Source organism: Equus quagga, chromosome 9 (assembly GCF_021613505.1).
Source record: "Equus quagga isolate Etosha38 chromosome 9, UCLA_HA_Equagga_1.0, whole genome shotgun sequence".
Lineage (NCBI taxonomy): Eukaryota > Metazoa > Chordata > Mammalia > Perissodactyla > Equidae > Equus > Equus quagga.
Window position 1 is genome coordinate 95,538,331 of NC_060275.1, and position 14,410 is coordinate 95,552,740.

At 43.7% G+C, this 14,410-nt stretch overlaps 1 protein-coding gene across 1 annotated transcript in view; it reads left to right on the plus strand.

Moving 5' to 3' along the window:
* Window positions 1-14,410, plus strand: part of MTMR12 (myotubularin related protein 12) — a 69,083-nt gene that overhangs the window by 46,099 nt on the left and 8,574 nt on the right. Inside the window, exons 8-13 of the mRNA XM_046671694.1 lie at window positions 715-790; window positions 7,198-7,304; window positions 8,336-8,460; window positions 9,926-10,004; window positions 11,396-11,466; window positions 13,974-14,146. Of these exons, the coding sequence (XP_046527650.1) occupies window positions 715-790; window positions 7,198-7,304; window positions 8,336-8,460; window positions 9,926-10,004; window positions 11,396-11,466; window positions 13,974-14,146 (631 nt within the window). The remainder of the gene's footprint in view (window positions 1-714; window positions 791-7,197; window positions 7,305-8,335; window positions 8,461-9,925; window positions 10,005-11,395; window positions 11,467-13,973; window positions 14,147-14,410) is intronic.

Consider the following 14,410-nt stretch of genomic DNA (forward strand, 5'->3'; position numbering starts at 1 on the left):
CATATATCTCTGATCACTGCAACTCTGAAAACCTGACTTTTCCACGTCCTGCTACTTAGGAGGTTTGTTCTTGTGAGAACCTAAATTTTCTCCTGTAGAACTAAAGTCATACTGCTTGGGCTCAGGTCCCAGCTCCACTAATGCTGACTAGTTGTGTAACCTGGGAAGGGCCTTAGTGCTATGTCTCCTTTCTTTATCTGTAAAACAGAAATGATAATAATGCATATCTCACAGGGTTGTTGGGAGGATTAAATGAATAATTTGTGTTAAGTAATTAGAACGAGAGAGAGTCTGGCATATAGTAAGCACTTATATGTTGTTGTCAGAGCACTTGATAAAGTGTCTTGGCAGCAGTTGTCATAATTACTGATTTTCGTGTTAGACTGACTGAAAGCAACACAGGTGTTTATATTGTCACTATATGATGAGGAATATCACATATTCCAATCCTCTCATTTTATGCATGAGGAAACAGACCCAGAGAGGTGGAATAACTTCCCTAGGGTTATGCATAGCCAGAGGCAGAGCTAGGATTTGAACTCTGATCCCCAACTGATTTGACCAGCAACAGTTCATCTGCACTGGCTTTTCTTAACAGGGAAATGTGGTCCATGTCATACCACCCTGCTTGGCGTCCTGTGTTCATTGAAGTCAAGCTTTCATATTTAGTGAGTTACCTCTAGTTCTGAAACTGATGACATCTCTTTCTTCTAGGTTGCCAGAATACTTTGTTGTCCCCACCCCTCTTCCTGAAGAGGATGTGCCACGCTTTCAGGGTCACGGCATACCAGTAAGTGCATCTAGAAACCCAACTGCCATGGGTCACTCATCAGCCCATGCTGGCAAATTATCCTACTTACAGCCCTCGGCTTTGGTACTAAAGAGTTTGTCCTCAGTCCAAGAGTGATCCAAAAATATCTTAGGGACTCCCTAGAGGAGTCTCTTGGACGTGAGGCTTCCTGGGACAGACTTCTAAAGTTTTCACAGATGCACTGGAGTTCTTAGCAGAGACATCTTTGAACAGCTTTAAGAGGATTACAGATCTGACTAGTGTTGAAAGCCAGCCTGATTTAACACCTAAGTCATTTTGAGGCTGAGCCAACTACTCTGATGGTAGTAGAGTTTAAGATTCTTTTTGTCCTGCACCATTCATCTTTGTGTGGGTGTGGCAGTGTTTTCTCCCAGAGACAACATGGAGAGCTTACTTAGTTTTCACAGAATAGACTGGGATGGGAGCCATATTTAATGTGTCACTGATCAAGGAAAGCAAGACTCTGGCAATTACCCCAGTTTCCAATTGGTGGTTGGGAGTTGCCAAGCCTGCAGGGAATTTAGTAAGGAATGAGAATTACAAATAAATGCTGTGCTGTGCACATGAATGGTTCAACAAAAAGATCTCTCTTGTGTCGGAGGCAAAATGTCTAAGCAGGGGTCACATGCCCAGAAATGAGAGCAGGCCAGGCAGGTAATGAGCATGGCCCTTGCACTGAACCAGAGACCTTCTGCCTGGTCCAGGGGGTGGCTGCTCTTCTGTACCAGTTGGTTCATGCCATATGGAAATATGGGCCTGATCTTGCCAGATGTCCTGATTTCTTTGAAGATTTTTATGTGAGTTTTTCCAATTTCTAAATGTATGCAACTGATTCAAATGTTTCAAAAATATGTCTTTGGGCCAGAGTTGGCTCATGTCCCACAAGTTTGCAACCTTTGATTTAGAGCAATGATTCTCAAACTTTCCGGTCTCAGGACTCTTTATGCTCTTAAAAATTATTGAGGATCTCAAAGAGTTTTTGTTTATGTGGTTTTATCTATTGAGATTTGCCATATTAAAAATTAAAACTGAGAAGTTTTTTAATGTTTATTGTGGTAATAAACTCATGACCTGTTAACATAAATAACATATTTCTTTGAAAAATAACTATTATCCAAAACAAAAAAATAGAATAGCACTGTTTTACATTTTTGAAAATAGAAGACAGCTATGTTCTTACAGTGGCTTCTTTCATTCAGTCTGTTGTGGTATGTCTGGGTTTGGTTGAAAGTATTTGAAGGAAATCCAGCCTCACACAGATACATATTTGGGAAAGGGAAGAATATTTAATAGCCTTTTCAGGTAATTGAGAATATTGTTTTTTGATGGTACACCAAAAAATTGATGAGGTGGTTTCATAAGGGTTAGTTGCAATAAGGAATCTGAAAACAATCAGTGAACTTTTCATTCACTGCTAAATTAAAATCCGTTGGTCTGTCTTGTACTTTGAAAGGATCTTAAAACATGGTATAAAAATTTTACAACATAATACAGTCATGCGTCACTTAACGAAGGGGATAGGTTCTGAGAAATGCATTGTTAGGCGATTTCATCGTTGTCTGAACATCATAGAGAGTACTTACACAAACCTAGTGGTATAGCCTATTCCACACCTAGGCTGTATGGTGCTAATCCTATGGGACCGCCGTTGTATATGTAGCCCATCAGTGACCAAAACGTCGTTATGCAGCACATGACTGTACATTGGTCATTGGGAAATATTGGTTCACTAGGTTATATAGATTGTTCAAATATTAACATATTTCCTTGTATAATATAAAAATCACATTCATTAATATCACCTCTGTGTCATCAGAGAAGTCTGTAAATACTGGGAAGCTGTCTAGCTAAAGAGGCTGGTTTTCCAAACTTCTAATTTTTGCTTGAAAGTTCACTTTTTATCCTTAGCAACAAATTGTCACTTGTTTTCCTTGAAGTGATAGGCTCACTTCATTCATTTTTATTTTTTTAAGAATAAATTTCTCCCAAATACCAAAGTCCGAACACCTGTAGTTTGTCTGTCACTCATTCTTTCAGTTCCATGGGCAAAGCCCTAGTTTAGCTCTCAGCTTAGTCTTGTAGGTGCTTTACCTTGAGACAAACACTTACTTCAGTGCTTACTTCCCACGCCATCACACAGAATATAAAAAATAATATTAAATATTAATATGTAATGGTCAAGATTAATAAAATTAATAACTTTTAGTCCTTCCTTAAGGACCTTCTCAAGTGAAACAGTTTGCTTTTCTGTGAGTGTGTGGCAGTGAAGAATACAGTGGACCAGTGCTGTTTGCCAGCAAGGCCTTGAGTGGTGCTAAGGCACCAGCACTTTTACCCACCAGAGCTTTTGCATCAGCAGCACAAATGTCAACACAGTGAAAAAGACAAATGATATCTTAGTATTATTCTCAGACCACCTGAAAGGGTCTTGGGACCCCTTGGACCTGTAGGCTGCATTTTGATAATCTCTGTTCCAGAAGAATGAAAATGAGAGTCTTCGTCCTTCAGCCTTTCATAAATGAATCTAGGAAAAGAGGATGTGCTCTGTGGGAAGAAACAAAGATGAATTATTTACACATGTGGGAATGGGCTGCTTCTCCACCCGGCCTTGTAGGAAATTTCCATACTCTGTGTTCTAGCCAGGCCTTGCGGCTGGGAAGTTAGAAAATGTTCTGATGAGGAGCCAGCAACATAACTGATCGAAACTGTAGGAAGGTGTTCTCGCTTTATTAGATCAGCCTTAATTGTGTGTCCTGAAAGTCGTCAGTGGAGTTTACATGAATGGACAGCAGAAAGATACTGCACAGATAGCATCTGCACGTTTACCCAGGGAACACAGAGCTCTCGAGTCACGTGAAGTTGACCGCTAGTGACATTTAGTGTATTTGCGGTGTTGTGCAGCCACCCTTGACTTTTCACCTAGTCTGTTCTTCCTTGCCTTCACTTATTCCTCTTCAGGGAAGACCTGCATCATTTGTCGTTTCAGTCCTACCTTGCTGCCGTCCTAGGGACTTTGACCTCCTGGGTCCTCTGCTGTTCTCCAGCCCTGAGCATGTGTCTTTTTTGCTGTAGGGCTAATGAACATTGCTATAGATCATTCAAACCGAACAGCAGAGTGTACTTAATGGGATACATGAAAGCTCTGTGTTACCTTGCCTCGCTGGGCCCTTGTTCTGCTCAGCAGTCTGTTGCTTAACTCCTTTGGTTCCTGTATCGTTCTGGGGCTGCTGTAAACATTTTCTCCTTCTCTTTTAAGTTTGTGATTCCACGCTTAACCCTCTTACTGAGAGATGACCTTTCCCCTGCATCAGTGGAACCTTGGACAACCCCTCAGCTTCCTTCTACCCCAGCTTCCTTCTTTTCTACCTCCTGTTGTTTCTCTCTGTGCTCCTGTTTCCTTCATCCTGAATCTAAACCTCTGCCTGGGCTCTTCATCTTGTCTCCCCTTGCTTTGTCTGGAACTTGCTCCTGTCAGTCTTTCCTCATCCACATGTATCTTTCCATGAGTTCTGCTCACCTCTCCCTTAACCTGAAGAATCCCTTCCTTAAGAGTCAAGCTATGTTCTCTTCCCTGGACACCTGAACATAGTGAAAGAGTCTGTACTACTTGTCTCTACTTACCTCTCTACTGCTTTCTTCTTGCAACATGAGTTCTGCTCCCCCCACTCTGCTGATTGAGCCTTGCGTGGCCCCAGTTCTCCACACCATTGCTAGTTTTTCACAGTGATTATGTCCTCCCTGTTTGTCTTTTAAATTTCTCTCTTGCTTTGGAAACACTGTGCTGTCTTGGTCCTTTCACCTCTGTAATAGTTCCTTTCCTTCTTTCTTACTCTGCTTTCTAGTCTCCAGTTGTACATGTTCCCTCTTCCTTTTTCAAAATAAATGGGATTAACACACTATTTTTGTGTATTGTCAGCCATGCATATTAAGAACCCAGATTGGGCTGGCCCGATGGCACAGCAGTTAAGTTCACACATTCCGCTTCTCAGCAGCCCAGGGATCACTGGTTCAGATCCCAGGTGCGGACGTGGCACCACTTGGCACGCCATGCTGTGGCAGGTGTCCCACATATAAAGTAGAGGAAGATGGGCACAGATGTTAGCTCAGGGCCAGTCTTCCTCAGCAAAAAGAGGAGGACTGGCAGTAGTTAGCTCAGGGCTAATCTTCCTAAAAAAAAAAAAAAAGAACCCAGATAGAAATTGTACATATTACAGTAGGGGAAGATGTACTTTTTGGTAAATTCCTGTAAGAAGTCTCTCTATGACCAAGAATTTTGCTTGTTTTCTATTGACTGTTTCAAATAGAGAATAGTAAGGGAATTACCCCTGAGTGCCTCAGTTGAGGTGAGACAGTTATGGTTGTGCCCCAAATAGAAAATGAGTTAGGGTTGAATATCACCAAGAACCAACCCTTTCTGCCCCAGGAGAGGAGATAAAAAGGATTAAGAACCCTAATTTCTTAGACCCTGTTACCCAGTCATGGCCAAAGTTGCCTCCCCCTTTATTCAAATGAGCTGCACCAACTAGAGGGCAGGACTGCTTGGGCATGCGAAATGTGGCAGAGTGAAAACTGTGTGGTGGTTCCTGCACATTGCTTAGCATGACATTGGAAAAGCGAGTAAGAGGACAGCAAAGGGCCCTTTGATTTGTCTCAGTGTTCTAACACTTCCACCTCGTTACAAATCTTAAAGAGTCAAAGTACGACGTGGCCCCAAGTCCCAAGAGGGGAATCAGTGCTCATTTTGGCAGTTCCTGAAGCAGTTCTCTGTTCCTCTGTCCTCGCCCTCTGGGCAAGCTCATCATCTCTGCCATGTCAGCTAACAGTCAGCTCCCATGTCCCAGGCTCCAGGCTTGCCTCTCCTAAGCTCATATTCCTCATCATGGATGAAGATCTCCACACAGCATTAGCTGCCCCACATTTCCGGCACTGATTTCATCGTCTTCCTCTTTCCGCCTTTCGCACTTTCTAAGTGTAGTGCAGAGAGTGTCACCTGGCTTGTGTGTTGATCTCTAATGTCCCGGCCCAGGCTGCTGCTGGCATTTCCAGCATGTGTTTATACGTTGCAGGTGGATGGCAAAAAGGTGCCCCTCTGGGCGGCAGAATTACAAAAGGTGTTTTCTTCTGTCGATTTACCTTTGAGCCAGGGCACTGGTGGGGCTTGAGCCAGTGAAGCCCTTAGCCAGGGCTTTATGGGGCACGAAGTCCACTACATTACTCACCTGCCCCAACCACCCTTTCCCTTTCCTCCATCCCAAGCTCCACTGGCGGGTGACTTGGCCCCAAGATCAGTTCTCATCTCCTTTTCTCTCTGCAAAGCAAGCAAACAAATGGAAACTCCCACTGAAGCCAGGAAAACCGCCTTGACCACCTGAAACTCTGACTTAACAGCTGTTCATATGATTTCTTCCTCCTCTGCCCTCCTTTGTTGTTCCTTGAAATTCTCTTCTGTCATTTATCACATTCTCCCTTCTATTCTATTTGTAAACGTTTTTCCCTTTTGAGAGTAGAAGCTCTTAGAAGGTAGACACTGTATCTTAGCACACTCTACCTCCTCTCACACCCTAATGTAGTGGCTTGCGTGTGCAAGTCTGGTATCAGTGTACACTGAATAGCCGACTTCCCATCCTTTCTAGTGTGAACTTTCTTTAATAACGGGAGCTCCCCCTGCGCTCTGTCCAGGTAGAGCACGGCCTCCAGAGTCAAGTCAGGCTGCTGCAGCTTTCTGTGCAACATGGGGAAGTTATTCTCTCTCTCCAAGCCTCAGGCTCTTGATTTTTATCCCCAAATCCTCCGAGTACACAGTTGCATATTCTTTGTTGTGGGTCCTTCTAGTTGTGTCATGTGGGATGCCGCCTCAACGTGGCCTGACAAGCGGTGCCATGTCCGCGTCCAAGATCTGAACCAGTGAAAAACCTGGGCTGCCGCAGTGTAGTGCGCGAACTCAACCACTCAGCCCTGGGGCCAGCCCCAGGCTCTTGCTCTTAATACGGTTAATAATCTTACTGTCTCAGAGTGTGACTGTGAGAATTGAGTTAATTCATGTCACTTGCCTGACATCATAAGCTGCACTCCACGATAGTTACTACCCTAATAATAACAATGTTGTTGTTCCCGTCATCCAGGTTCCCAGCGCTAAAGCCAAGTTAAAAGGTGTATGTTAGACTGTAAGCGAGTCTGAGTGTGACCGCCTAGACCTGGTTTGGTTTTTTTAAGACTAACTCAGTCGTTTCATTGTGAGTGACTATTTCTTGGCTTGACAAAGCTGAATATATCCAGCCATTTCTTACTGGAGTTAGAAGTTTCCCGGTATGAATTTAAATGCAAAGCTTCCGTGTCCCCTGTTGAGTTGTGTATATTGTGTCTGGAAACCTCTGTTCCCTCTGCAGATGTGGTGTTGGTCCTGCCACAATGGATGTGCCCTTTTGAAAATGTCAGCTCTGCCCAAAGAACAGGATGACGCCGTTTTACAAGTCCAGAAGAGCTTCTTGGATGGGTCAGTACTCTTCCACATCTTGTTTTTGTTTAGATCAGTTGTTTTCTAAGAAGCAGGAAACAGTTCTTAGTAGTATATCTGATTCTGTTTACCCGCTGATAGCTTAGTGTTGGGAACACAACTTAGAGTGGTCATTTTCTTTTTAATTTTCAGTGTTTGATTACTTTTTAATGCACACAACTGCTGGAACATATTGCTCACATTTTTTTTTTAAGGGTTTTTTTTTTTTTTTTTTTCTGTGGGGAAGATTGGCCCTGAGCTAACATCTGTTGCCAGTCTCCCTCCTTGTTTTCCCATTTTCTTTTTTTCTCCTCAAAACCCGCCAGTGCCTAGTTGTACATCCTAGTTGTAGGTCCTTCTAGTTCTTCTATGTGGGACACTGCCTCGGCATGGCTTGATGAGCCGTGCTAGATCCGCACCCAGGATCGGAACCAGCGAACCCTGGGCTGCTGAAGTGGAGTTGGCGAACTTAACCACTACGCCATGGGGCCAGCCCCCAGAGTGGTCATTTTTAATTACTTTGAAAGGAGTCAGTATAACGTAATCATCAAGAATGTCAACTGCATTGTTTTAAGAGATGCACGCAGAAACATTTAGGGGGAAGTGGCATGAGGTCTGTAATGTTAACAGTTGTCAAATGTAGGTCATGGAATATATCACTGTCCTTTTCTACTTTTCTGCGTGTTTGAAATTTTCAAAATAAAAAGTGAAAGAAACTCAAAGTGGATACGTTAAAAACAGAAAAGGGGTAGACTTTGGAGTTAAATTGCCTTGGTTCACATGTGACTTGATCACTTTATAAACTTCATAATCTCGGGCCAGGAAGTTCTGCTCCACACGCCTCTGTGCCCACTTCCGTTAACTGGGAGTGTCAGTCCTGTGCTGGTTACCCTGTTGGTGAGGATTATATGGGAGGATACCTCTGGAGCTCTTCACACAGAGCTCGGCACATCGTAAGTGCTCAGGGGAAAAAGAAGCTGTTTTTAATTCACATCTGCTCTTCTAATCTCTTGTTACTTTTTGATACCTAGAGTTTACAAGACCATCCACAGGCCACCCTATGAAATTGTTAAAACTGAAGACCTATCAAGCAGCTTCCTGTCCCTGCAGGACATCCAGACCGCACACTCTAAATTCAAGCAGCTCTTTCTGATAGGTGAGGAGAACGCTGGGCCACACGGGTGAAAGTTGCTGCCTTTTCCCTGGGCTCCTTAGGGTGGTGCACAGAGGCTCATGGCCATGTCGTGGAGTGGAGGATGCTAGCCAGGAGTCCGGCTGCCATTGCCACCGTCCTCCTCTCTTTTTCTCCAGGCTTTTGCCCCACTGCCCCTTCTCTAGCCGTGAACACAAAGCCACTCTCCTCTCCTCTCCTTTCCCCAGTGGTGAGCATTGGGCTTCTCCCTTTGAAAATTGTGAAGCCGTGCAATACCTAGAATCATTCCCTTGCTTGCAGTGATTTATAAAATGAATGATCAGTTTGTTTTCCTTAGCAGCTTACTGAATGGACTTTTTCCCCCAAGTGGAAATATTTTACTTTTCTGATTGAGTATATACATTTTTTAGCAATGTAAAAAATTTCAATTAATCAGAAATATACCAAGTAGAAAATGAAATATTCCCATCCCAGCCACCCCCTCTCGCCTGCCCAGGCTGCCCACTATGGATAATTTAGAACTTGAATCACATTTAATCAAGCTCAGTCACCTATTAACTCTCTTCATTTTTGAATGAGTCTTTACCCTCTGAGATTTGTCACACTTACAGGTAACTTTTCCTAACTTGGGCTTTTTAGCCTAGCAAATTCTAACTAATTTAGGATCCATTCATTCATTCAGCCAGTATTTATTGAATTTCCATTATATGCACTAACTATACTAGGCATCTGCGATAAAGATGAATGTGACACAATGGGAAACAGAAGCGTACTCCTCTGACTAGAACACGTGATGCATGTATAAAACAGATTTATGAACAGCAGGGACTTGGCAGAGAGAGTGCTAAATTGTACTAGTTGATACAGGACTGTGATTCTGCACTTTTGTTTTCACCATCCAGGACTTGAAGGAGTATGCTGCCTTTTCATTGACTTGAGTTTGCAACTTTGAAACTTATTAGATTTCTGTAAAATGCCAGGCTCTTTGTAGCAAGGTGGGTTGGGGGATTGTGTAGCAGTGTGCAAGGTGAAGGTGTTTGTGTGTTTAGGATTCCAGAGGAAGCCATATCTCCCCCTTAGGCCTCTGTGGCACTGGGGTGTGTCCTGTTGGGTTTTCCAGTTGTGGAACAGCAACCTGCCTATTGACTATTTCTGCCTAAAGCATGTTATTCTCCCCGTTTGAGTTACAGGGTAGACTGTGGCTGTGTATATATGTCATAGGGTGCTTTTTATTTGAGCAATAAAAGTCTATTTTTGACTACCCCACTGTTCCAAGGGCTTACAGTTCAAAAGCCATTTCAACTGAGGTTTTGAAATGTCCTGACTTAAAATGGAGACTTGCTCCTGGATCCGCAGTTTCGGCCTAGGACCGCTCATCTGAACAGCACGGTTGAGCAGCACAGGTTTTTTATGGCAGACGAATCAGCAAATGATGACCTGACTTCTTCACTCTTTTTTCATTTTTCAGATAATAGTACCGAGTTTTGGGACACAGATATAAAATGGTTTTCCCTGTTGGAAAGTAGCAGCTGGCTTGACATAATCAGGTATTTCAAGCCATTGTTTTTGTTTTGCTCATGAATTTTATAGTTCTCTAATTCAGAGTAGTAAAGCAAAGTGACAAATGATTTAACTGTTTTATATTTCATAGTTACATATTCTTAGATCACATGTTCTAGTCAGGCCTCAGCTGGATTTTGCATTTGCTATTTATTGTTTCTGTGCACATTTGATCAGAATTTGCAGACATGCTCTCTGCTCACAGAGATCTCTAGACTATAGGCATTGAAGGACCACAAAAAGGGGGCGTGGCAACCCAAAATTCTAACTGAGGCCGCAGCGCTGGCCTCCAGGGAGGATCCTGGGGATGGGGAAGGGGAGGGATGCTTGCTTTTTACTGAATACCCTTTTAGAAGAATTCTGTATCTTACATGTTTATTACCTATTTAAAGATTTTTAAAATCATGATTAATGTCAATTAGTCATTTTTGCTTTTGGAATTAGATTGAGATTCCCAGAGAACAGAATTCTATTCCTTTCCTACTTCATAGTTTGGCTAGCTCCTGTCTGTTGCCATTAAACAGAGGAGAGGACAAAGGGAAGGCACAAGACAGAAATGGTCAGGGGTGAGAAATAGCTCCAGCCCTGGGGAACACCTGGAGAAAAAGAAGAATTCTTCCTTTTAGCCAGCACGGCGTTCTCTCTCAGGTCCACCAGTGAGTTTTGTGGAAAGGAGCCTCAGACCTCCAAACACTCATTAACAAATCTGTTTTGAAGAGCCTGCTACATGTCCCGTGATTTGAATATATAATTGCAAACAGTGGTACACGTTATAAGAGAAAAGGACCTTTCTTCATATGGGGCAGGCAGAGAAGGTTGAGCGTCCCTAAGCAGATGAAGGGCACCACTAGAGGCAGGAAACTGCAGGTGTGAAGCCCATAGTTACACACAAATTAAAGTTGAAGCTGCAAATAGTGGCAACATTCTCGAAGGGAATACTGTATTGAGGGAGAGACAAAAACGATTTCTAGGTATATTGGACCTTTTCAGCCACACCAACACGTTTGGCAGGTGACCTTGAATTAAACAGTATGGACATGCAGCACGGTCTCCAGACATGGGCGTTTAAGGGTCTTACTAGGACTCACCAGCAGACTCAGGTATGTGAGTTGTCAATAAGAATTTCTGGTTTAGAAATCACCTAGGAGCACTTTTACATCAGTTTTGGGATTCCCTTCTGAAAATTTTAAGTTTCCAATAGGCAGATGAGTGTATCTGCAGTATCTGAATAGTGTAAATGGAATTTTTCTGGAGGATTTTAGCATGAAAAAATAAAAGAAAACTGACAATCAAGTCAAACTATCTCTAAATTTCTTATGTTTATGATACCAAACTCAGGAACTAATGCCCCTTTTTTTCTTGTCTCTTTCTTGTTTAGACGTTGCCTGAAAAAAGCAATAGAGATTACAGAATGTCTAGAAGCACAAAACATGAACGTTCTTCTTTTAGGTAATATATTTATAGCACAAAGGGTGTTTCCATTTTCCTTCCCTTGAGCTTCAGTTTCTGTAGATACAGCTTGATATAGCTGGAACTGTCTTGTAAAAAGAAAGAACTAGTGTAGAAATCCTCCCCATTCTTCTCTACCCTGACCTTGGAATCCTTTGCGTTGGATTTCACTGTTATGGTTTAAAAATAAAATCTTCCACTTGGAACTTGGCAGACCTATTCACAACCCAAGAAGGAATTGTTTGGTATCTTTACCAAAGCTCACATTTCCTAATATTTTGAATTTTGTTTTATATTAACTCAACTTGGTTAAAGTTAAAATCTTTGAATAATCCTTTTTATATAAAGAGCCTCATGGATTGTTGAATTGTTATTTTTGTATCTTTGTGTTTGACAACCCTGTGCAGTTGCCACAGAACCTTTGTGGTCTCTTATTTCCTCAGTGGGCTTGACTTGCTGTATGTGAGGACAGGGCATAAACGTTCAGAATGTGTAAAAGCAGGTGTAACCACCAGGCAACAAGGATTGTTGCTGCAGTTGGTTAGAGCTGAGCTAAAGTACTACGTCTACTGTTTAGAATATTTTAAGTATATTATAGCCCTACGCTTCAAATTAAGTCGACTATCTCGTGCTTTCATCCCCTCAAGCTTTTATCATTTCTCTGACGTGCTCCCTGACTGCTGAGGTTTAGTGTCTATGGGCAGACTGGAAAATTGTCTGCCTGTGGCTTCTGTACCACCTGACCCTGGCTCGCTGACTTTGACTTTCGTTCCTTTATTGAACACCTACCGTGTGTAGACTTTTATACTTGAGTCTTCTAGAAGTTTACAACCTAATGGGAGAGTTGGTCTGAGCATGTTATTGAAAAAGGCCTAACCAACAATGTCAGAACAGAGAAGCAAGTAACTGGTGACATGGAGAGGGATAAAGGTCGGGGGTCTGAGAGGTGGAGGTCCCCAGGGCCAGACCACACTAATCACAGAGTTGCTTGAAATGAAATCCGAGTCTTTCGCTGATGTGGCTGCAATGTCCCCTGCTTCTAAATGGACTGCTGAGTTCTCTCTCATTTGAAATCGAGTTTTCTAGCCCCACTTCCTGTTACCTACAGGTGTATTGTTAATGCCCTTCAGGGGCAAGAAGGAAGATTCTCTTAAAAATGAAACTTGTTTCGAAAGCTGGATAGCACTAGAAAGACAGAATTAAAAATCAGTTTCGTTTAAACTCATGCATTCCCGTAGTTTAGGCTTGTTTCCTGCAGGAGAAGAAGTACAAGCGTAAGCCTGGCCCCATGGTGCTCCATGATTTCAGGGTCAGAATGAGAGTGTTAAGAGTGTTACACCTCCCTGCTTAGAATTCATTCTCAGGTTTCTCTTACTCCACTGATACCAGCACCATCATCTTCACGGACATTTTAAAATAGCTGCAAAGAGGGGCCGGCCTGGTGGCACAGCAGTTAAGTTCACATGTTCCACTTTGGCGGCCCAAGGCTCACCGGTTCGGATCCCGGGTGCGGACATAGCACTACTTGGCAAGCCATGCTGTGGTAGGCATCCCACGTATACAGTAGAGGAAGATGGGCATGGAAGTTAGCTCAGGGCCAGTCTTCCTCAGCAAAAAGAGGAGGACTGGCAGTAGATAGCTCAGGGCTAATTTTCCTCAAAAAAAAAAAAATTAATTAATTAAAAAATAGCTGCAAAGAGGAACGCCCGGGGATGGAGACCCTGACTTTTAGGATCTTAAAACTCTGGGACAAATGCCTGGGCGTAGATAGATGTTTTTATTTGCTCTCAGTCGTGAGTGTTAAACATGTATGTGAGTGGAATTTTCATCATGTGGGTTTTGTACAGTGCACTCGGGGGTGGGCATGTGGAAGTAGACCGTGGAGAGCTTCTGTAGGCCAGGCAAGGAGAAGCAGCACCTCTGCACTCTCAGACGGAGTCGGGGAGAGCCGTGGGCTGAGAACAAGAGAGCATTCTGGTGCAGTCCAGAACTAGGAAACTTTCTCCAAAGCAGAGGTCGTGGAGGAGTCGAGAGCGGAGCGCAGGGGCTCTGAGGGGAGTCTGAGCAGCAGCTGGCCTTGGACAGTGAGTTCGGTGCTGGAGACTCACACACCAGCAGAAGCGTTTTGAACTCGGTCTGGGGAGCCCAGCAGGTCACCATTATGTGTATGATCTGCCCTCATTGTGTAGCACATCTGGGCACCCACATGCTGACCGTGGCTTTGCCGTGCTGCATTTATTTATTCAGTAAGCAAATCCATATTTACTGCCAGTGTATGCTGGGACCTGTACCAGACAGGCTAGAGGCAGTTTGTCCCTCAACCTGAAAACGGGAGGTTTTCTCCCCATCGAATGGCCCTGGCCTTTAGGGAATTGGAGCTTGGCTGTCAGTAGCAGGCAGACCTTGGTGTTGGGAACTCAGTATTAACTGGGCAAGCGCAAGCAGTCCTTGCAGTTTTTAACACTTTGTACCCTCCTTCCCCTTGCACTGCTGCTGCACCCTCCTAGAGGAGAACGCTTCTGACCTCTGCTGCCTCATTTCCTCTCTGGTGCAAGTGATGATGGACCCGCACTGTAGAACCAGGGTTGGTTTCCAGAGCCTCGTCCAAAAGGAGTGGATCATGGGCGGGCACTGTTTCCTGGATCGCTGCAACCATCTCCGTCAGAGTGACAAGGAGGAGGTGAGTGTCCTCAGCACAGACCGGTTCATTCATGAGGAGAAGAGGCCGTCGGGAGAAGGGGTACTGCTCACAGAGTGCACGCTGTGCGAGCTTGTGAGGAAGACTGTTCAGTTCACTGCTGGATGACGCTGAGTGCCTCAGGCAGGACTGAAACCCTTCCCGGAGGACAGGGCTATTAACAGATGCATTCAGAGTCTTCTAAATTGTGTACACCAAGGGTGCATTTCAATTTCATGATGGGAGTAATATTGATTTGTAAAACTT